Source organism: Heterodontus francisci, chromosome 10 (assembly GCF_036365525.1).
Source record: "Heterodontus francisci isolate sHetFra1 chromosome 10, sHetFra1.hap1, whole genome shotgun sequence".
Taxonomy (NCBI): Eukaryota; Metazoa; Chordata; class Chondrichthyes; order Heterodontiformes; family Heterodontidae; genus Heterodontus; species Heterodontus francisci.
The window spans coordinates 123,429,287-123,454,088 of record NC_090380.1 but is presented as its reverse complement, the minus strand read 5'-3'; the positions used below and the strand labels follow the sequence as shown (position 1 = coordinate 123,454,088).

The 24,802-nt window shown below is 47.9% G+C and overlaps 2 protein-coding genes across 2 annotated transcripts in view; one reads left to right on the top strand and one right to left on the bottom strand.

The window, feature by feature from the left end:
• slc37a1 (solute carrier family 37 member 1) overlaps positions 1–24,198 on the bottom strand; it is a 221,590-nt gene extending 197,392 nt beyond the window's left edge. Inside the window, exons 1-3 of the mRNA XM_068041309.1 lie at positions 24,091–24,198; positions 18,053–18,255; positions 102–183 (exon numbers count right to left, since the gene is read on the bottom strand). Coding sequence (XP_067897410.1) covers positions 102–183; positions 18,053–18,108 — 138 coding nt within the window. The 5' untranslated portion in view covers positions 18,109–18,255; positions 24,091–24,198. The remainder of the gene's footprint in view (positions 1–101; positions 184–18,052; positions 18,256–24,090) is intronic.
• Positions 22,436–24,073, top strand: LOC137374247 (collagen alpha-2(I) chain-like). The gene has a single exon (XM_068040034.1). It carries the CDS (start codon positions 22,436–22,438, stop codon positions 24,071–24,073), a length of 1,638 nt encoding a protein of 545 aa, XP_067896135.1.
• Positions 24,199–24,802: the final 604 nt, after the last annotated feature.

Here is a 24,802-nt window from a genome sequence, read left to right as displayed (position 1 = left end):
TTATTCACTTGATTTTCTAAGTTTACAGACTTCCAATTCAACAACATTTTTTCAGAAAATTATCCAATTTTATTGTGCTCCAAATTGAAACAGGTTCTCACCTTGACAATGCTGATAGGTTTCCGAGACAGATGATAGGCCGTATACAGCAGGAAGGTCAGAATCAGCGTAAACGTTCTGTAGCTGAAAAGAAATTCTGGAGTTTGTATCATGTATTTGTTGCTAACTTTCCCCCCTTTCATTAGGCGGCAGCAAGTGTGTGCATGTGCAGCAATGATAGGGGATCACATATCAATGACAGATTGTAAGCACACACAGCATCACACCTCAGTGTGTACATCAAACGTTAGTGAAAGGATCAACAACAACTTACCTTTATATAGCAATGTCAACTAAAAAGTCGCAAAATGCTTCATTAGGAGCATTAATCAAAATTTGACACCGAACCCGGAAGTATAAGGAGATATAAGGCCAGGTGACCAAAAGCTTAGTTAGAGGTAGAACAAAGAACAGTACAGCACAGGAACAGGCCATTTGACCCTCCAAGCCTGCGCCGATCTTGATGCCTGCCTAAACTAAAACCTTCTACACTTCCGGGGTCCGTATCCCTCTATTCCCTTCCTATTCATATATTTGTCAAGATGTCTCTTAAACGTCGCTATCGTACCTGTTTCCACCACCTCCCCCGGCAGCAAGTTCCAGGCACTCACCACCCTCTGTGTAAAAAACTTGCCTCGCACATCCCCTCTAAACTTTTCCCCTCGCACCTTAAACCTATGTCCCCTAGTAACTGACTCTTCCACCCTGGGAAAAAGCTTCTGACTATCCACTCTGTCCATGACACTCATAACTTTGTAAACCTCTATCATGTCGCCCCTCCACCTCCGTCATTCCAGTGAAAACAATCCAAGTTTATCCAACCTCTCCTCACAGCTAATGCCCTCCAGACCAGGCAACATCCTGGTAAACCTCCTCTGTACCCTCTCCAAAGCCTCCACGTCCTCTGGTAGTGTGGCGACCAGAACTGCACACAATATTCTAAGTGTGGCCTAACTAAAGTTCTGTACAGCTGAAGTATGACTTGCCAATTTTTATACCTTATGCCCTGACCGACGAAGGCAAGCATGCCGTATGCCTTCTTGACTACCTTATCCACATGTTTTGCCACTTTCAGTGACCTGTGGACCTGTACGCCCAGATCTCTCTGCCTGTCAATACTCTTAAGGGTTCTGCCATTTACTGTATCCGTCCCACCTGCATTAGACCTTCCAAAATGCATTACCTCACATTTGTCCAGATTAAACTCCATCTGCCATTTCTCCGCCCAAGTCTCCAACTGATCTATATCCTGCTGTATCCTCTGACAATCCTCATCACTATCCGCAACTCCACCAACCTTTGTGTCATCCGCAAACTTACTAATCAGACCAGCTACATTTTCCTCCAAATCATTTATATATACTACAAACAACAAAGGTCCCAGCACTGATCCCTGCAGAACACCACTAGTCACATCCCTCCATTCAGAAAAGCACCCTTCCACTGCTACCCTCTGTCTTCTATGACTGAGCCAGTTCTGTATCCATCTTGCCAGCTCACCTCTGATCCCGTGTGACTTCACCTTTTGTACCAGTCTGCCATGAGGGACCTTGTCAAAGGCTTTGCTGAAGTCCATATAGATAACATCTACTGCACTTCCTTCATCAATCATCTTCGTCACTTCCTCAAAATACTCAATCAAGTTCGTGACACATGACCTCCCCTTCACAAAACCATGCTGTCTCTCACTAATAAGTTCGTTTGTTTCCAAATGGGAGTAAATCCTGTCCCGAAGAATCCTCTCTAATAATTTTCCTACCACTGACGTAAGGCTCACCAGCCTATAATTTCCTGGATTATCCTTGCTACCTTTCTAAAACAAAGGAACAACATTGGCTATTCTCCAGTCCTCTGGGACCTCACCTGTAGCCAATGAGGATACAAAGATTTCTGTCAAGGCCCCAGAAATTTCTTCCCTTGCCTGCCTCAGTATTCTGGGGTAGATCCCATCAGGCCCTGGGGACTTATCTACCTTAATGTTTTGCAAGACACCCAACACCTCCTCCTTTTTGATAACGACATGACCCAGGACTATCTACACTCCCCTCCCTAGACTCATCAGCCCCCAAGTCCTTCTCTTTGGTGAATACTGATGCAAAGTACTCATTTAGTACCTCGCCCATTTCCTCTGGCTCCACACATAGATTCCCTCCTCTGTCCTTGAATGGGCCAACCCTTTCCCTGGTTACCCTCTTGCTCTTTATATATGTTTGAAAAGCTTTGGGATTCTCCTTAATCCTGTTTGCCAATGACTTTTCATGACCCCTTTTAGCCCTCCTGACTCCTTGCTTAAGTTCCTTCCTACTGTCTTTATATTCCTCACGGGATTCGTCTGTTCCGAGCCTTCCAGCCCTTATGAATGCTTCCTTTTTCTTTTTGACTAGGCTCACAATATCCCGTGTTATCCAAGGTTCCCGAAACTTGCCAAACTTATCCTTCTTCCTCACAGGAACATGCCGGTCCTGGATTTTAATCAACTGACGCTTGAAAGACACCCACATGTCAGATGTACCTTAAAGGAGTTAAGTGAAAAGAGAGAGAGAGATTTAGAAAGGGAATTTCAGATCTCAGGGTCCATGCATCTGAAGGTACGGCCAACAATGATGGAGCAATGGAAATCAGGACTCTGTAAGAGGCCAGAATTGAAAGAGCAGAGAGATCTCATGGGACTATAGGAGATTAGAGATAGGGAAGGATTTGAAAGCAAGGATGAGAATTTTTACAATCCATATCAGGAGCCAATGTAGATAAGCGAACAGAACGATGTTGGATGAATAAGACTTGCTAAGAATTAGGAGGCAAGTGGTTTATGGAGAGCACTGGAATAGTCAAGTCCGGAAGTAACAATGGCATAGATGAGCTGAGTCAGGGGTGGAGATGGGTGACATTATGGAGGTGGAAGCAAGCCTGTGAATATATGGAGCATCACACATCAGTGATCGGGAATGTGGATACATGGAGTGTCACAGTGACCGGGAATGCGGATACATGGAGTGTCACAGTGACCGGGAATGTGGATACATGAAGTGTCACAGTGACCGGGAATGTGGATACATGAAGTGTCACAGTGACCGGGAATGTGGATACATGAAGTGTCACAGTGACCGGGAATGTGGATACATGAAGTGTCACAGTGACCAGGAGCGTGGATACATGAAGTGTCACAGTGACCAGGAGCGTGGATACATGGAGTGTCACAGTGACCGAGAGCGTGGACACATGGAGTGTCACAGTGACCGAGAGCGTGGATACATGGAGTGTCACAGTGACCGGGAGCGTGGATACATGGAGTGTCACAGTGACCGGGAGAGTGGATACATGGAGTGTCACAGTGACTGGGAATGTGGATACATGAAGTGTCACAGTGACCGGGAATGTGGATACATGGAGTGTCACAGTGACCGGGAGTGTGGATACATGGAGTGTCACAGTGACCGGGAGCGTGGATACATGAAGTGTCACAGTGACCGGGAGCGTGGATACATGGAGTGTCACAGTGACCGGGAATGTGGATACATGGTCCCAGAAAAAACCCTATATGCCAACTGGGAAATATTAATTTCATCGGTTGGAAACTCACCTTAGAAAAAAACCCTTCAAGTAACTTTTTAAAATGTAGCTGCCAAGCTGGCTATTTACATCTGAAATACCAGGAGATTGGACTGGAGACAACAAGTTTAAGAAGTAGCCCAGCCAGATTAATGGCTTGCTCCAAGTGATTGAATTACCTAGAACTGCTTCATTAGCATGGCCATCAAGGCCATCCCCACCCACTGACTTTGAAAGAGCCAACCCCCCTTCAAGTGTGAATGGACATCCTGGGGCATGTAGGATCTTGAATTTCATTTGAAGATTCCAGAAAAACCTCATTAGAAACAAAGGGGATTGAGAAGAACCACGTGACCACCTGTTCATCTCTGAAGAAACAAGTTCTGTTGTACAGACAGGCAGTAACCGAGTGGACAACAGCTGAGAAGGCTGCTGTTCCCCTGTCTGTCTCTCTCTCTTCTCTCTCTCTCCCCAGAAAACATCAAGTGAAAACTGTCTGCGACTGGGGGACCCTTCAAGCCTACAGACTGCTACAGCCAGCGACAAGGGGAAGAGAGCCAACTGCAATTCTGCCTTCAAGCAACCCTGAGCAAAGCAGGCCAGGCAAAGTGCACTTTGACCAGTGAGAACTTCAAGAATACAGCTTCAGCTGAGGACTGCCGGATTTACAGACTGTATTTAAGTTCCATTTATTCTGGATTTTGATCCAACCATCAAATCTGTTTCCCTCTGTAATCTACTTGTGTGTGTGAGATTTTCACATGAACGTGCAGCGTATTTTAAAATCGGGTTACAGTGTTAAGCATAATAAACTTACCTCTTTCTTGTTTAAATACAAGAAAACCTGTCTAATTGGTTCTGTCGCAATCACAGTAAAGGAAAAAGGTAAAACACTCACAAAGTAAGCAAACCACTGTTTAAAAGGAGTACGAGAAAGGGGCAAGAGGGAAGCCCGAGACCTGCTCTCACCTGGCTGTAACAATGGAGTGTCACAGCGACAGGGACTGTGGATACATGGAGTGTCACACATCACTAAGGTCTGGAATTTCCTCCTCTCTGCCCCTCTACCTCTCTTTAAGATGCTCCTTAAACCCTATCTCTTTGATTAAGCTTTTGGCCATCTGCCCTAATACCTCCTTCTGTGGCTTGGTGTCAAATTTTCTTTTATAATATCCCTGTGAGGCGACATTTATTACGTCAAAGATGCTATATAACTGCAAGTAGCTGTTATCAGTGACAGGAAGTGTGAACACACAGAGCATCACACTGACAGTGAGTGTAAACACATGGAGTATCACACTGACAGTGAGTGTAAACACATGGAGTATCACACTGACAGTGAGTGTAAACACATGGAGTATCACACTGACAGTGAGTGTAAACACATGGAGTATCACACTGACAGTGAGTGTAAACACATGGAGTATCACACTGACAGTGAGTGCAAACACATGGAGTATCACACTGACAGTGAGTGTAAACACATGGAGTATCACACTGACAGTGAGTGTAAACACATGGAGTATCACACTGACAGTGAGTGTAAACACATGGAGTATCACACTAACAGTGAGTGTAAACACATGGAGTATCACACTGACAGTGAGTGTAAACACATGGAGTATCACACTGACAGAGTGTAAACACATGGAGTATCACACTGACAGTGAGTGTAAACACATGGAGTATCACACTAACAGTGAGTGTAAACACATGGAGTATCACACTAACAGTGAGTGTAAACACATGGAGTATCACACTGACAGAGTGTAAACACATGGAGTATCACACTGACAGTGAGTGCAAACACATGGAGTATCACACTGACAGTGAGTGTAAACACATGGAGTATCACACTGACAGAGTGTAAACACATGGAGTATCACACTGACAGTGAGTGTAAACACATGGAGTATCACACTGACAGTGAGTGTAAACACATGGAGTATCACACTGACAGTGAGTGTAAACACATGGAGTATCACACTAACAGTGAGTGTAAACACATGGAGTATCACACTGACAGTGAGTGCAAACACATGGAGTATCACACTAACAGTGAGTGTAAACACATGGAGTATCACACTGACAGTAAGCACAAACACATGGAGTGTTACACAGTGAATGGTACACAGCAGGGAGACAGTATGAACACATGGAGCAGTACACATCACGAAGTATGCACACATGCCATGCCAGTAATGTTACCAACAGGGAACAACCTGGCACATCTCAGAGAAGCTCAATAGGATAGAGCAGTAGCAGGATTTCAGACTGGTCTGGAAGCCAAAGAATGATGAAAAACCACACTGTAGACAGAGTAACCAACCTGCAATTTATTAACAGAACTATTACAGGGCCATCCCAATCTGTGAAAACAAGGCAAGTGGCTTAGCAAGGGAAGACACTGACTTTTCAAAATGAATGTAAAATGTTTGTTCTCATCAAGATAGGTTAGGGCCAATCAAGGATAGTAGTGGGAAGTTGTGTGTGGAATCGGAGGAGATAGGGGAAGTGTTAAATGAATATTTTTCGTCAGTATTTACGGTGGAGAAAGAAAATGTTGTCGAGGAGAATATTGAGATACAGACTACTAGGCTAGATGGGATTGAGGTTCACGAGGAGGTGTTAGCAATTTTGGAAAGTGTGAAAATAGATAAGTCCCCTGGGCCAGATGGAATTTATCCGAGGATTCTCTGGGAAGCCAGGGAGGAGATTGCAGAGCCTTTGTCCTTGATCTTTATGTCGTCATTGTCGACAGGAATAGTGCCGGAAGACTGGAGGATAGCAAATGTTGTCCCCTTGTTCAAGAAGGGGAGTAGAGACAGCCCTGGTAATTATAGACCTGTGAGCCTTACTTCGGTTGTGGGTAAAATGTTGGAAAAGGTTATAAGAGATAGGATTTATAATCATCTTGAAAAGAATAAGTTCATTAGCGATAGTCAGCACGGTTTTGTGACGGTAGGTCGTGCCTCACAAACCTTATTGAGTTTTTTGACAAGGTGACCAAACAGGTGGATGAGGGTAAAGCCGTGGATGTGGTCTATATGGATTTCAGTAAGGCGTTTGATAAGGTTCCCCACGGTAGGCTATTGCAGAAAATACAGAAGTATGGGATTGAAGGTGAATTAGTGCTTTGGATCAGAAATTGGCTAGCTGAAAGAAGACAGAGGGTGGTGGTTGATGGTAAATGTTCATCCTGGAGTATAGTTTCTAGTGGTGTACCACAAGGATCTGTTTTGGGGCCACTGCTGTTTGTCATTTTTATAAATGACCTGGATGAGGGTGTAGAAGGGTGGGTTAGTAAATTTACGGATGACACGAAGGTCGGTGGAGTTGTGGATAGTGCCGAAGGATGTTGTAGGTTACAGAGGGACATAGATAGGCTGCAGAGCTGGGCTGAGAGATGGCAAATGGAGATTAATGCGGAAAAGTGTGAGGTGATTCACTTCGGAAGGAGTAACAGGATTGCAGAATACTGGGCTAATGGGAAGATTCTTGGTAGTGTAGATGAGCAGAGAGATCTTGGTGTCCAGGTACATAAATCCCTGAAAGTTGCCACCCAGGTTAACAGAGCTGTTAAGAAGGAATATGATGTGTTAGCTTTTATCAGTAGGGGGATCGAGTTTAGGAGCCACGAGGTCATGCTGCAGCTGTACAGAACTCTGGTGAGACCGCACCTGGAGTATTGCGTGCAGTTCTGGTCACCGCATTATAGGAAGGATGTGGAAGCTTTGGAAAAGGTGCAGAGGAGATTTACTAGGATGTTGCCTGGTATGGAGGGAAGGTCTTACGAGGAAAGGCTGAGGGACTTGAGGTTGTTTTCGTTAGAGAGAAGGAGGAGAAGAGGTGACTTAATAGAGACATATAAGATAATCAGAGGGTTAGATAGGGTGGATAGTGAGAGTCTTTTTCCTCGGATGGTGATGGCAAACACGAGGGGACATAGCTTTAAGTTGAGGGGTGATAGATATAGGACAGATGTTAGAGGTAGTTTCTTTACTCAGAGAGTAGTAGGGGTGTGGAACGCCCTGCCTGCAACAGTAGTAGACTCACCAACTTTAAGGGCATTTAAGTGGTCATTGGATAGACATATGGATGAAAATGGAATAGTGTAGGTCAGATGGTTTCACAGGTCGGCACAACATCGAGGGCTGAAGGGCCTGTACTGCGCTGTAATGTTCTATGTTCTAAGATGGGGGGGTGATAGTGCAGTAGAATGGAACTCCTCCCATTTCAGGCACTCAATGGCAGCAGCAAGCACTCCCACGTCACATGAAGCAGAACTAGATGCAGAGTAAAACTCCCTCCACTGCCCCAGAAACAGGTCTCATCCCCATCGCAGAAGTGCACACCCTCACTGCACTATTGTGTACACCAGCTATCCTGTGCCTGAGTGGGATTGCCAATTCCTGATCATTTAGGAAGTGCTCTTGCATTAGGCCCATGCCCACTGGAAACTGGATTAAGACTGGTCAGACTTGTTCACACAGCCCCCTTACAGCCAGACAGCAGAACCATCCATTTAAACCATGGTCACAGAGATAAAAGATCATTATCGAACCTACTGCCCGAGTTCATTACCCTGAATGACATCTTTTTAAATCATAGAATGGATACAGCACAGAAGGAGGCCATTCGGCCTGATGTGTCTTTGCCAGCTCTCTGCAACAACTCACCGAATCCCATTCAGTAGCCCAGCAATTTTTTTCTTTTCAGATAATTCTCCAATTTACTTTTGAAATCCACATTTGAATCTGCTTACACCACACACTCAGGCAGTGCGTTCCAGATCCGAACCACTCAATGCATAAAAACATTTTTCCTCATTTCACCTATAGCTCTTTTGCCATTCACCTTAAATCATGTTCTCCGGCTCTCAATCCGATTGCCAATGGGAACAGTTTCTCCCTATCTACTCTGTCCAAACCCCTCATGATTGTGAACACCTCCATCAACTCTATCATATCTCCTCTCAACCTTCTGTAAGGAGAAGATCCCAGATTCTCCAATCTGTTCACGTAACTGGAGTCCCTCATCCCTCGAACCATTCTCATAAACCTTTTCTGCACTCTCTAAAGCCTTCACATTCGCGCCACACAAGTGCCAGGCAATGACCAGCTCAAGCAAGAGAGAATCTAACCATCTCCCCTTGACATTCAACGGCAATACCATCGCTGAATCTCCCACTATCAACATCCTGGGGTTACTATTGACCAGAAACTGAACTGGAGTAGGCATATAAATACCGTGGTTACAAGAGCAGGTCAGAGGCTAGGAATCCTGCAGCGAGTCACTCACGTCCTGACTCCCCAAAGCCTGTCCACCATCTACAAGGCACAAGTCAGGAGCGTGATGGAATACTCTCCACTTTCCTGGATGGGCGCAGTTCCAACAACATTCAAGAAGCTCGACACCATCCAGGACAAAGTAGCGCACTTGATTGTTTGTAGATGGGGTGACATTCACTTCCTGCACCACTGACGCACAGTGGCAGCAGTGTGTACCATCTACACGATGCACTGCAGCAACTCACCAAGGCTCCTTAGACAGCACTTTCCAAACCCGCGACCTCTATCACCAAGAAGGACAAGTACAGCAGTCGAATGGGACCACCACCACCTGCAAGTTCCCCTCTAAGTCATACACCATCCTGACTATATCGCCATTCCTTCACTGTCACTGGGTCAAAATCCTGGAACTCCCTTCCTAACAGCACTGTGGGTGTACCTTCCCCACATGGACTGCAGTGGTCCAAGAAGGCAGCTCACCACAACCTTCTCAAGGGTAATTAGGGATGGAGAATAAATGCTGGCTTAGCCAGCGATGCCCACATCTCAGGAATGAATAAAAAAAGGGAGAATATGCAGGGTTATGGGAAGAAGGCAGGGGAATGGAACTAAGGGAGTTGTGCTTTCAGAGAACCGGTGTGGACACAATGGGCCGAATGGCCTCCATCTGCACTGTAACGAATCTGTGAAAGGATTCCCCTGCATCCACATCAAATGTAGCTAAAGTTGTACATCCTGGTTTGTCCCTATTAAATGCCATGAGTAACCTTGTTAGGTCTTCTCATTGTTCAGCATCTAAATATGAAAGCATAGTGTCCAAACTCCCTAACAATTCAGTATTAGCTAACCGGATAGTAGGGGGTTCAATCTGAGAATTGTCTAGGTCTCCTTCTGCCTCAGCCTCACTATCCCTACAACCTAACATACCTGTACTTGCTTGTCCTCCTCCTGGCAATGATATTGTTTCAACATATTGATATGACACAGCCGATTCTTTTTCTGACGATCTGGGGTGTCAGTCAAATAATTTACTAATCCTCTTGACCACTTTATATGGACCACTGAACCGTGCTTTCAGCAGTTCACCTTGTAAAGGCAGTAATACTAACACTTCATCACCTGGTTGAAATGTTCGGGTCTTAGCGTGCTTGTCTGTCCTTTTCTTCATAGTTGTTTGGGAAGTTTTAAGGTGTTCCTGAGCCACTTTGCAAGCTCTTGTGAGCCATTCCCTGAATACGGGATAGGTAATCTAACACTGAAGATTCATCCCTCTGTTCTAAAAATCTTTCTTTAATTAGTTTTAGAAGACCTCTTCTCTCATGTCCGTAAACTAATTCAAAAGGACTAAAACCGATAGACTCATTAGGTGAATCCCTCGTGGCAAATACAAGAAATTCCAGCCCTTTATACCAATCATGGGGATATTCATGACAGTTTGCCCTGAGCATCGTTTTGAGGGTCTGATGGGACCTTTCTAAAGCCCCTTGTGTCTGTGATTAAATGATTCCCCAATAACTGGTATGGGAATTAGAGGTGTTGGTTTTATAGCAGGTTGCAGTTTTCCCACAATCCCACACGTTTAACAAAACTTTACCACATCCTTGGAAAGACCTGGCCAGTAAAAATGTCAACTGAAACGTGATTGGCTCTTCCAAATCCCCATGTCCCGCTATTGGAATTTCATGGGCTATCCTTAATAGTTCCTGGCGGTACTTAGGTGGTACCACTATCTGGTGAACTACCGTCCATTCTTCATCCACAGGTCTGTGAGGAGGTCTCCACTTCCGCATCAGAATCCCATTTTTAATATAATAGCCTTCTGGAACTCCCTTTGTCTCAGCTTCAGTTAGAGCTGATTGTGCCACTTTATTTAACTCTGGATCGGCTTGCTGAGCCTTGATCAGAGAGGATTTATTGAACATTTCCTTCAGATTATCCAAATTCCCAAAGTAAATTTCAGATATTTGACTATCTGTCTGTGGTGTCAATTTTACCTCCAACAGTGGAACTTGTTTAGCCGTTGCTCAGGTCACTACACATGAAGGAAAAATTCTGGAACCTTTTTCGATAACTGTTCTGTCTCTTTAACTTTACTTGGTTTTTCCATGACTACTGGAGAAGCTACTACCTTCGCTCCAGCCAAATCATTCCCCAGGAGTAGGTCAACTCCATCGACAGGCCAATGATGGACAACTCCTACAGTTACCGTTCCAGACATCAGGTCACACTCCAGGTGCACCGGATACTCCCCACCGATATCATTCACTAAAACCTTGGCATTCCATGCGCTCTCTAGTGGAAAAGTTATGCCTTCTCCCAGCAAATGAGTTTGGGTGGCTCCTGTATCCCTAAGTATATCTATAGGTTTACCTGCCTCACTTGAGAGATAAGGAGTTACTTTTCCTTTTGACAAGAATTCCCTAAACCGCTCAGGTATCTTATTCACGTCCCCTGCACTCAGAGTGGTTTTCATACTTGGCCTTGCAGTTACAGTCAGAACTACAGCCTGATCTGTTGTACTATCAGTCAGGGCCCATTTCTCTACATTGACCTTGTGTATCCCAATAAGTCCCATGGGTTTACCCAGCAACTTCCAGCATTCTGCACGAAGGTGCAGACATTCAGGTAGACAGGGTGATGAAGAAGGCGTATGGCATGCTTGCCTTCTTCGTCCTAGGCACTGAGTACAAGGGTTGGGGCGTCATGTTACAGTTGTACATAATGTTGGTTAGGCCGCTTTTGGAGTACTGTGTGCAGTTCTGGTCACCGCACTACAGGAAAGATGTGATTATGCTCGAGAGGGTGCAGAAAAGATTCACAAGGATGTTGCCTGGTTTGGAGGGCTTGAGTTAGAAAGAGAGATTGGATAGGCTGGGTCTGTTTTCCCTGGAGCGAAGGAGGCTGAGAGGGGTCATGACAGAGGTATATAAAATTATGAGAGGCATAGAGAGGGTAGATAGACAGAGTCTGTTTCCCATGGTAGGGGTGACTAAAACTAGAGGGCATAGGTTTAAGGTGATAGGAAGGAGGTTTAAAGGGGATCAAAAGGGTAAATTTTTCACACAAAGAATAGTGGGTATCTGGAATGAGCTGCCTGAGGAGGTGACAGTAGCGACATTTAAGAGGCATCTGGACAGGAACTTGAATGAGCAAGGCATAGAGGGATATGGAATTAATGTAGGCAAGTGGGATTAGTATAGATAGGCATTATGGTCGGCATGGACGCGGTGGGCCGAAGGGCCTGTTTCTGTGCTGTACGACTCTATGACTCTATGAAAGTTCCCTTTTTCCTTCGCCCCTCACACACACATGTTAACCAAAAAATAGAGATTTTCCCTTTACAGCTCTGTTACAAAATAGAGACAAAAAAGAATCCTTTGGCCAAATACTTGCTAATTCTTGAAGAAAAATGACAAGACATGGAAAGATGTCACTTGTCCCTTTTTGGTTGGCATCCCAAATATATGTAGACAGCCGTCACTGTGATGTTTCCAGAGCAGTTCTTTTCAGGCGACAATCAGTTTGGCAGGTTTTCCAAGGGGAAATGCAGCAACAGGGGTTTCTGGCAGGCCTTTCGGAAGGAATGCAGCATCAATTTCTCTATTTCTTGCATTTGCTTCAAAAAGCTTCTCAAAGAGATGAAAAACTGACAGAGAAAAGCCAGCTGTTATTAAAGACGTTATAGCACGGCACTTGGAAAAATTCAAGGTAATCAGGCACAGTCAACATGGTTTTGTGAAAGGAAATCATGTTTAACCAATTTATTGGAGTTCTTTGAAACAACATGTGCTGTGGGTAAAGGGGAACTGGTGGATGTATTGTACTTGGATTTCCAGAAGGCATTTGATAAGGTGCCACATCAAAGGTTATTGTGGAAAATTAAAACTCATGGTGCAGGGGGTAACATATTGGCATGGAAAGAAGATTGGCTAGCCAACGGGAAACAGAGAATAGACATAAATGGGTCATTTTCTGGTTGAGGAGATGTAACGAGTGGTGTACCACAGGGATCTGTGCTGGAGCCTCAACTTTTTACAATTTATATAAACGACTTGGATGAAGGGACAGAAGGTATGGTTGCTAAATTTGCTGATGACACAAAGATAGGTAGGAAAGTAAGTTGCGAAGAGGACATAAGGAGGCTACAACAGGATATAGATAAGTTAAGTGAGTGGGCAAAGATCTGACAAATGGAGGAGAATGAGGCAAAATGTGAAATTGGCCATTTTGGCAGGAAGAATAAAAAAGCATATCATCTAAATGGTGACAGATTGCAGAGCTCTGAGATGCAGAGGGATCTGGGTGCTCTAGTGCATGAATTACAAAAGGTTAGTATGGAGGTACAGCAAGAAATTAGCAAAGCGAATAGAATGTTATCGTTCATTGCGAGGGGTATTGAATATAAAAGTTGGGAGATTGTGCTTCAGTTATACAGGGCTTTAATGAGACCACATCGGGAGGACTACGTACAGTACTGGTCCCCTTATTTAAGGAAGGATGTAAATGCATTGGAAGCAGTTCAGAGAAGCTTTACTAAACTAATAGCTGGAACGGGAGGATTGTCTAACGAGGAAAGGTTAGACAGGCTAACCTTCACGAATGTTGTTTAGGGAAGGAAATCTGCTGTCCTTGCCTGGTCTGGCCTACATGTGGCCCCAGACCTACAGCAATGTGGTTAACTTTTACATGCCCTCAAATGGCCTAGCAAGCCACTCAGTTATATCTAACCGCTACAAAGTCAATAAAAAGGAATGAAACCGGACAGTCCACCCAGCATTGGTCTTGGCACCGGAAACAACAATGGCAAACCCAGCCCTGTCAACCCTGCAAAGTCCTCCTTACTAACATATGGGGGTTTGTGCCAACGATGGGAGAGCTGTCCCACAGACAAGTCAAGCAACAGCCTGACATAGTCATACTCACGGAATCATACCTTACAGACAATGTCCCAGACATCACCATCACCGGGTATGTCCTGTCCCACCGGCAGGACAGACCCACCAGAGATGGCGGCACAGTGGTATACAGTAGGGAGGGAGTTGCACTGGGAGTTCTCAACATCGGCTCCGGACCCCATGAAGTCTCATGGCATCAGGTCAAACATGGACAAGGTAACCTCCTGCTGATTACCAGCGACCGCCGTCCCTCAGCTGATGACTCAGTACTCCACCATGTTGAACACCACTTGGAGGAAGCACTGAGGGCGGCAAGGGCACAAAATGTACTCTAGGTGGGGAGGCATCAATGTCCATCACCAAGAGTGGCTCGGTCGCACCACTACTGACCAAGCTGGCCGAGTACTAAAGGACATAGCTGCTAGGCTGGGTCTGCGGCAGGTGGTGGGGGAACCAACACGAGGGAAAAACATACTTGACCTCGACCTCACCAATCTGCCTGCCGCAGATGCATCTGTCCATAATAGTATTGGTAGGAGTGACCACCGCACAGTCCTTGTGGAGACGAAGCCCCGTCTTCACATTGAGGATACCCTCCATCGTGTTGTGTGGCATTATCACCGTGCTAAATGGGATAGATTTCAAACCGATCTATCGATGCAAAACTGGGCATTCATGAGGTGCTGTGGGCCATCAGCAGCCGTAGAACTGTACTCAACCACAATCTATAACCTCATGGCCTGGCATATCCCCTACTCTACCATTACCATCAAGCCAGGAGACCCACCCAATGAAGAGTGCAGGAGGGCATACTAGGAGCATTTGCAGCAACCTTCAGCCATAAGTGCCAAGTTGATGATCCATCTCGTCCTCCTCCTGAAGTCCCCAATTTCACAGATGCCAGACTTCAACCAATTCGAATCACGCAGGGTAAAATCAAGAAATGACTGAAGGCACTGGATACTGCAAAGGCTACGGATCCTGACAATATTCTGGCAATAGTACTGAAGACCTGTACTCCAGAACTTGCCGCGCCCCTAGCCAAGCTGTTCCAGTACAGAACACTGGCATTTACCCGGCAATGTGGAAAATTGCCCAGGTATGTCCCGTATACAAAAAGCAGGACAAGTCCAACCTGGCCAATTACCGCCCCATCACTCCACTCTCAAGTGATGGAAGGTGTCATCAACAGTGCCATCAAGCAGCACTTGCTCAGCAATAACCTGCTCAGTGACGCTCAGTTTGGGTTCCGCCAGGGCCACTCAGCTCCTAACCTCATTACAGCCTTGGTTCATACAAGGACTCAAGAGCTGAACTCAAGAGGTGAGGTGAAATAAAACCTGTACACAATGTTTGAGAAATGGTGCTAGTAATTTAATAATGCGCTTAGAGATCTGCCATGGCAAACTTGAGATTTAAAAACTGCGAGCAAACAGCACAGACATACAGCAGGTGACCAACATGATGTGAGAGAGACTGCCCTTGACATCAAGGCAGCATTTGACCGTGTATGGCATCAAGGAGCCCTAGAAAAACTGAAGTCAATGGGAATCAGGGGGAAAACTCTAAGTAGGTTGGAGTCATACCTAACCGAACGTAAGACGGCTGTGGTTGTTGGAGGTCAATCATCTGAGCTCCAGGACATCACTGCAGGAATTCCTCAGGGTAGTGTCCTAGGCCCAACCATCTTCAGCTGCTTCATCAATGACCTTCTTTCAAGCACAACGTCAGAAATGGGGATGTTCGCTGATGACTGCACAATGTTCAGCACCATTCGCGACCCGTCAGATACTGCGTCTGTGTAGAAATGCAGCAAGACCTGGACAATATCCAGGCTTGGGCTGATAAGTGGAAAGTAACATTTGCACCACACAAGTGCCAGGCAATGACCATCTCCAACAAGAGAGAATCTAACCATCTCCCCTTGACATTCAATGGCATTACCATTGCTGAATCCCCCACTATTAACATCCTAGGGGCGAGCGTTGACATGAAACTGAACTGGAGTAGCCATATAAATACCATGGCTACAAGAGCAGGTCAGAGGCTAGGAATCCTGTGGCGAGTAACTCACCTCCCGACTCCTCAAAGCCTGTCCACCATCTACAAGGCACAAGTCAGGAGTGTGATGGAATACTCTCCACTCGTCTGGATGGGTGCAACTCCAACAACACTCAAGAAGCTTGACCATCCAGGACAAAGCAGCCCACTTGATTGGCACCCCATCCTCAAACACTCACTCCCTCCACCACTGACGCACAGTGGCAGCAGTGTGTACCATCTACAAGCTGCACTGCAGCAACTCACCAAGGCTCCTTCGACAGCACCTTCCAAACCTGCGACCTCTACCACCTAGAAGAACAAGGGCAGCAAATGCATGGGAACACTACCACCTGCAAGTTCCCATCCAAGTCACACACCATCCTGACTTGGAACTATATCGCTGTTCCTTCACTGTTGCTGGGTCAAAATCCTGGAACTCCCTTCCTTACAGCACTGTGGGTGTACCTACCCCACATGGACTGCAGCTGTTCAAGAAGACAGCTCAACACCACCTTCTCAGGGCAATTAGGGATGGGCAATAAATGCTGGAGTCACCAGCAAAGCTGACATTCCATGAATGAATAAAACAAAGTCTAGGCTTGTATCTGCTGGAGTTTAGAAGAGTAAGAGGTGACTTGATTAAAACATAAAAGATTCTGAGGGGTCTGGACAGGATGGATGTGGAAAGGATCTTTCCGCTTGTGGGAGAATCTGGAACTCGGGGTCACTGTTTAAAAATAAAAGAGGTCACCCATTGAAGACAGAGATGAGAAGAAATATGTTCTCTCAGAGGGTCCTGAGTCTTTGGAACTTGCTTCCACCGCCTTTTCAAGAAGAGGAGTCTTTGAATATTTTTAAGGGCGGGGTAGGCAGAGTCTTGCTAACAAGGTAGTGAAAGGTTATTGGGGGTAGGCGGTAATGTAGAGTTGAGTTTACAATCAGATCAGCCATGATCTTGTTGAATGGTGGAGCAGGTTCGAGGGGCCGAGTGGTCTACTCCTGCTTCTAATTTGTTATGCTCATATTTTCAAAGAGATGAAAAAGGCTGAGCTGGGGTTTTGTCCTTGGCAGGTTGATTTTCAAACACCTTTCAAAACACTGTCAACCCCAACACACTGTCCAAAGCGAAACCAGAATAATATCTCAAGAGTGAAGCCTCCTGACTCCTATAAATCTTGACTTGTCATTTCTCAGTAAACATCTCCCTCGAGATGGGCGGCACAGTGGCGCAGTGGTTAGCACCACAGCCTCACAGCTCCAGCGACCCGGGTTCAATTCTGGGTACTGCCTGTGTGGAGTTTGCAAGTTCTCCCTGTGTCTGCGTGGGTTTTCTCCGGGTGCTCCGGTTTCCTCCCACATGCCAAAGACTTGCTGGTTGATAGGTTAATTGGCCTTTATAAATTGCCCCTAATAGAGGTAGGTGGTAGGGAAATATAGGGACACGTGGGGATGTGGTAGGAATATGGAATTATTGTAGGATTAGTATAAATGGGTGGTTGATGGTCAGCACAGACTCGGTGGGCCGAAGGGCCTGTTTCAGTGCTGTATCTCTAAAACTAAACTAAACTAAAACTAAACTAAAACTAAACCCCTGCTGGGTATTTATCTGAAGACAGGTGACTTCCAGTAAACATTATTTTCAAACAAGATCTGTGTCCTTTCAATCACCCTGGTGAAAAAAATATCCATGGAATTCTTTTCAGCTTTGCCAAATAAACCAATGACCATAATTCTAAAATACGAATCCTCAAAAAAAAATACTGAACAAAAAATATAGAAGCACCGTCATAACAATGTCAGCCAGAAGAGCAGCACCAGGACACAATTTAAAGGCAAGACATGTTTGCACAGGTTATTTACAAACCTATTACAGTCTGGCCAATTCTGAAATGCACCAAACCACAGAAATTAAAGGTAACTCTGCTATTCAGCAGTATCTTTGATCACAAGCTGTTCTTGCAGACAATTGCAAGACTGTTCATTTACTTTAATAGATGCAGAAGGCATTTTATAGCACATCACTGACAATATCACAATAGGTCAAAAAGGACAATTAACACTGCATAGGTATGATGCAAGACTCCAAAGCAGACAAGCTTCAATTAAATCATTACCACATCACGCAATAGGAAATGATTACAAAAGACAGCAACGCCCTTATAAAGCTGAACTTACCATTGGTCCCGTGTAAATGAAGTTATGAAGCGAATGCCTAGGGGAAGTGGTGCCATTGATTACTCCCAGTCTTCTGAACTCCTGCAAGCTCGTAAAACTTTTCACCTCTTGGCATCGAGTATTTCTGTCTATTCATGTAAAGTCCCTGTGATGGCAATTTTCATCCCTCTATTCCTCTCCCAGTCCTCTTCTCAGAGGATACTCTGCAGGAAGACAGCTAATTACTATTTAATACATGTCAGATCATAAAAAAACATTTGTTGAAACTGAGTGAACATGACTAACAATCAGCATTTGCTTGCAATGACAGTCCCTGAATCACAGTATCATTATTACCAGAACTTATCACTGATACATCAGTGACCTGGGATTCGCCATGCACGCTGGTTCTCTATTGTCATGTCCATTCTACTACTAGTTACCCATCTACAGTGAACAATGTTAAACAGGCAAAGCAGACTGCTCCTCTTTGCTGTCCCACACACTCCCATTGAAACCAAACAAACATCTGACCTGACAATGGGGGAATATCTCATCAGTCAATTCAAATCATGAAATCACCAATAAATTATCCATAGGTTTCAAACTTTCACAGCTGGAATACCCTTGTGGCTGTGTCTCTCCCCAGTTCCTCTACTCAAATCTCCTTTTTGAAATTTAGTGAGCACACCACCCCCTCAATCACTCAAAAGAGGACAATTCTGTCATCGTGTCCTCAAGCCAAAATAGTAACAGTAGAGAGCTGGCATTAGGAATTTCCTGTTTGTAATGGCAGGCTCTGAGATGTCGCCAAAAACAATACTGAAAGATGATGTAGGAAACCCAAAGAGGACTGACCAGAGTTCTGTTTCATTTTCAAAGAGAAATGTTTGTCAGTTTGTCGGCATACCACAACTAACACGCAGCACTCCACAAACACATGCTACTGATGCCCCGATCGCAATGCACACACACACACACAAGGAAACTAAACAACTCACCCGAAGGGCAATTCAAATAGCTGTTGGACAATGTGACCATACAGACTGATCACAAGATACTGTAGTATAATTATATACAACAGAGAACCAATCAGATCAAATTTTATTTCAGCATAAAGCACTTTAATCTCCTGTAACTCATACACACGTTCCAAACCCCAGAGTGTTCTGTGATCATGATATGCGTCTGTGTGGGACAGTTACTCAAAGGTTAGTATGCAGCTTCAGCAAATAATTAGGAAAGCTAATAGAATGTTATCATTTACAAAGTGACTCCTGACAACGCACAGGCCCACCAACATCATCAGAGCGCTTCAAACTGCGCACATGCGCAAACATAGAAAATAGGAGCAGGAGTAGGCCATTCGGCCCTTCGAGCCTGCTCTGCCATTCATTATGATCATGGCTGATCATCCAACTCAGTAACCTGTTCCCACTTTCCCCCCATACCCTTTGATCCCTTTAGACCCAGGAGCTATATCTAATTCCTTCTTAAAAACATACGATGTTTTGGCCTCAACTGCTTTCTGTGGTAGTGAATTCCACAGGCTCGCCACTCTCTGGGTGAAGAAATTTCTCCTCATCTCAGTCCTGAAAGGTTTACCCCTTAGACTATGACCCCTGATTCTGGCCTCCCCCACCATTGGGAACATCCTTCCTGCATCTACCCTGTCAAATCCTGTTGGAATTTTATAGGTTTCTATGAGATCCTCCCTCACTCTTCTGAAATCCAGCGAATATAATCCTAACCGACTCAACCTCTCCTCATACGTCAGTCCCCCCATCCCAGGAATCAGTCTGGTAAACCTTCGTTGCACTCCCTCTATAGCAAGAACATCCTTCCTCAGAGAAGGAGACCAAAACTGCACACAATATTCCAGGCGTGGCCTCACCAAGGCCCTGTATAATTGCAGTAAGACATCCCTGCTCCTGTACTCGCATCCTCTCGCTACGAAGGCCAACATACCATTTGCCTTTTTAGTTGCTCAGCCATTTCTTTGTTCCCCATAATAAATTCCCCTGTTTCTGACTGTAAGGGACCTACATTTGTCTTCATCAATCTTTTTCTCTTCACATACCTATAGAAACTTTTACAGTCAGTTTTTTTGTTCCCCGCAAGCTTGCTCTCGTAATCTATTTTCCCTTTCTTAATCAATCCCTTGGTCCTCCTTTGCTGAATTCTAAACTGCTCCCAATCCTCAGGTCTGTTGTTTTTTCTGGTGAATTTATATGCCTCTTCCTTGGATCTTATGCTATCTCTAATTTCCCTTGTAAGCCATGGTTTGGCTACCTTTCCCGTTTTACTTTTGCGCCAGACAGGAATAAACAATTGTTGCAGTTCATCCATGTGCTCTTTAAATGTTTGCCATTGCCTATTCACCGTCATCCCTTTAAGTAACGTTTCCCAATCCGTCATAGCCAACTCGCACCTCATACCTTCATAGTTTCCTTTATTAAGATTCAGGACCCTAGTTTCAGAATTAACGACGTCACTCTCCATCTTGATGAAGAATTCTATCATATTATGGTCGCTCATCCCCCAAGGGGTCTCGCACCACTAGATTGTCAATTATTCCTCTCTCATTACACAATACCCAGTCTAGGATGGCCTGTTCTATTTTATTTTATTTATTTTTATTTAGAGATACAGCACTGAAACAGGCCCTTCGGCCAACCAAGTCTGTGCCGACCATCAACCACCCATTTATCCTAATCCTATACTAATTCCATATTCCTATCACATCCCCACCTGTCCCGATATTTCCCTACCACCTACCTATACTAGGGGCAATTTATAATGGCCAATTTACCTATCAACTTGCAAGTCTTTGGCATGTGGGAGGAAACTGGAGCACCTGGCGAAAACCCACGCAGACACAGGGAGAACTTGCAAACTCCACACAGGCAGTACCCAGAATTGAACCCGGGTCACTGGAGCTGTGAGGCTGCAGTGCTAACCACTGCGTTCTCTGGTTGGTTCCTCAACATATTGGTCCAGAAAACCATCTCATATACACTCCATGAATTCCTCCTCTACAGTATTGTGACTAATTTGATTTGCCCAATTTATATGCAGATTAAAGTCACCAATAATTGCAGATGTTCCTTTATCGCATGTGTCTCGAAACGATCTCTTGCTCTCAGTGAGATGCTGCACATGCGCAGCCTGCATCTTGCCAGGACTAATTGGTGCATGCGTGGGAAACGTCATCGTGTAACGCCAACACGAGCAGCTGAATGGGTAGCTTTGAGGCTGGAGCTCAATCCCTGCCACTCGTTCCCCCCAACTCAGCTACTTTCTACCCTGCCTGCTTCCCCCCACTCAGCTACTCTCTCCCGCCCCACTGGCTGCTCTCCCCCCTCGGCCACTTGCTCCAGGCCTTGATGCTTTCTCCCCCTCCACCCCACTGGCTGCTCTCCCCCCTCACACGCTCACTCCAGACCTCACCACTGCTCCCCCCCACTCCCCTCGACTGATTATTCCCTGCTCCTCACTTTCGCCCCCACCCCATCCCGCTCACCAGCCGCTCGCTCCCATCCCCCCACCACCCCTCCTCCAGACGCTAGCTCTGGGCTGCGCCACTTCCCTCCTACGTCGCCCCGTCACCCCTCGCGGGCCCGCCTTGATTCTTTGAGTGGCGCGTGGAGAATGACCGAACGAGTAGCCGGAGGGAAATGATGCGGCCTGGAGCTAGTGGCTGGTGGGGGGGGGGGGTGGGGGAGGAGGAAGTGGGTTGCAAGCGGCCGGTGGGCAGGATGGCGGGAGGTGAAATGGCGAGGCTGTAGCGAGTGCTTAAGGGAAGACAGTGGGAAGCCAGCAGTGAGAAGACAGGCGCAAGAGGAAGCGATAGAGAGACGCGCAATGCCAGAAGGGAGCGGGGGGACTGTTGGGGGTGAGATGCAGGCGGTGATGGCAGCCATTGAGGGGATTTTCCTGTTGAAGTTGTTTTTTTTGTAAGAAACTGAAAAGTGCCATCTTTAATCCTGGCAGCGGCCTGAACTTCACAGTGGCATTTCAGTGGAAGAGGTTGCATTTGTACATGCACTTGTACTGCGCCAACTGGTGGCTGTGTTGTTAGCAAACAAAGCCTATTGTTTATCGCGAGGGGAATTGAATACAAAAGGAGGGAGGTTACAACGGGCATTGGTGAGACCACATCTGGAGTACTGCGTACAGTACAGGTCTCCTTATTTAAGGATGTGAATGCATTGGAAGCAGTTCAGAGAAGGTTTACTAATACCTGGAATGGGCGAGTTGTCCTTTGAGGAAAGGTGTGACAGGTTAGGCTTGTATCCGCTGGAGTTCAGAAGAGTAGGAGGTGACTAGACTGAAACATATACGAATTAGGAGCAGGAGGAGACCACTCGGCCCCTCGAGCCTGTTCCACCATTCACGAAGATCATGGCTGATCTGATTGTAGCCACAACTCCACATTCCCGCCCTGGGATCCTGGTGCCAGCCTCTCCGCCCTGGGGGCCTGGGGTCCCGGTACCAGCCTCTCCGCCCTGGGGGCCTGAGGTCCCAGTGCCAGCCTCTCCGCCCTGGGATCCCAGTGCCAGCCTCTCCGCCCTGAGGGCCTGGAGCCAGCCTCTCCGCCCTGGGGGCCTGAGGTCCCAGTGCCAGCCTCTCCGCCCTGGGGGCCCGGTGCCAGCCTCTCCGCCCTGGGAGCCCGGTGCCAGCCTCTCCGCCCTGGGGCCGCTGCCAGCCTCTCCGCCCTGGGGCCGCTGCCAGCCTCTCCGCCCTGGGGCCAGTGGCAGCCTCTCCGCCCTGGGGCCAGTGGCAGCCTCTCCGCCCTGGGGCCAGTGGCAGCCTCTCCGCCCTGGGGCCAGTGACAGCCTCTCCGCCCTGGGGCCAGTGGCAGCCTCTCCGCCCTGGGGCCAGTGGCAGCCTCTCCGCCCTGGGACCGCTGCCAGCCTCTCCGCCCTGGGGCCAGTGGCAGCCTCTCCGCCCTGGGGCCGCTGCCAGCTTCTCCGCCCTGGGGCCAGTGGCAGCCTCTCCGCCCTGGGACCGCTGCCAGCCTCTCCGCCCTGGGGCCGCTGCCAGCCTCTCCGCCCTGGGGCCGCTGCCAGCCTCTCCGCCCTGGGGCCGCTGCCAGCCTCTCCGCCCTGGGGCCAGTGGCAGCCTCTCCGCCCTGGGGCCGCTGCCAGCCTCTCCGCCCTGGGGCCAGTGGCAGCCACTCCACCCTGGGGCCAGTGGCAGCCTCTCCACCCTGGGGCCGCTGCCAGCCTCTCCGCCCTGGGGCCAGTGGCAGCCTCTCCGCCCTGGGGCCGCTGCCAGCTTCTCCGCCCTGGGGCCAGTGGCAGCCTCTCCGCCCTGGGACCGCTGCCAGCCTCTCCGCCCTGGGGCCAGTGGCAGCCTCTCCGCCCTGGGGCCGCTGCCAGCTTCTCCGCCCTGGGGCCGCTGCCAGCTTCTCCGCCCTGGGACCGCTGCCAGCCTCTCCGCCCTGGGACCGCTGCCAGCCTCTCCGCCCTGGGACCGCTGCCAGCCTCTCCGCCCTGGGGCCGCTGCCAGCCTCTCCGCCCTGGGGCCGCTGCCAGCCTCTCCGCCCTGGGACCGCTGCCAGCCTCTCCGCCCTGGGGCCGCTGCCAGCCTCTCCGCCCTGGGGCCAGTGGCAGCCTCTCCGCCCTGGGGCCGCTGCCAGCCTCTCCGCCCTGGGGCCAGTGGCAGCCTCTCCACCCTGGGACCGCTGCCAGCCTCTCCGCCCTGGGGCCAGTGGCAGCCTCTCCGCCCTGGGGCCGCTGCCAGCTTCTCCGCCCTGGGACCGCTGCCAGCCTCTCCGCCCTGGGGCCAGTGGCAGCCTCTCCGCCCTGGGGCCGCTGCCAGCTTCTCCGCCCTGGGGCCAGTGGCAGCCTCTCCGCCCTGGGGCCGCTGCCAGCCTCTCCGCCCTGGGACCGCTGCCCGGTTTCTTCACCGATTCCTCCGGGCGGAGGTGTGAACAGTAACCGCCCGGCGGCGAGCAAGGGCCCGGCCTCACTCGCGGGGGAAAACCGCCCACAAACCCGGGAAGGTCACGGCTGCCCGCACAGGTGCCTCTTGTGACAGGTGTGGGAGCTTACCTGTGATGTCCGGTATCCGGAATCCAGACCCACCATTGGACACTTCCGCACCTCACACAACAGGTGCACTGGCTCTGGCGCCAACAGGCCACTGAGCATGCGCATCTGACCCCCACTCCGGCCCGCCGACACTGCGCAAACGCAGCACCATCCCAGCCGGCCAGCACTGAGCATGCGCATGCTCTCCGTCCAGAGGTCCATACTGAGCATGCGTAGCCGCCGAGCACGTTGGGAGTTGTAGTTTACACTAGCCCCAAAATGTGATCTGACTGCAGGGGAAGACCTGAGCTGCCCAGGGGCTGGGTATGGCAGTGAGTACAATCAGCATCTCTCATTGACTCACAGACCCATTCACCACCTGAGAATTCCAATCAGCCTAACAAAAATAGAAGCACACTGTGCATATGATCTTCTCCGTACGCCAGCTACAAGAGAAGTGTAAGGAAGAGCGTACACCCCTTTACCTGGCTTTCCTAGATCCCACTAAAGCATTCGACGCTGTCCGCAGAGCAGGGCTCTACAAGACTGTCCACCGAAGCTCCTCAGTCTCATCCGCTCCTTCCATGACAACATGCACTGCACTGTACAGTTTGATGGCTCCACTTCCAACAGTTTCAGAGTGAAGAATGGAGTGAAACAGGGTTAGAGTCAGAGAGTTATTTATGGCACACGAGGAGGCCATTTGGCCCATCGAGTCCATGCTGGCTCTCCA

What these genes read in the sequence shown, in the direction of transcription:
- LOC137374247 (XM_068040034.1), top strand. Translation starts at nt 22,436, where the DNA reads ATGGCTGATCTGATTGTAGCCACAACTCCACATTCCCGCCCTGGGATC.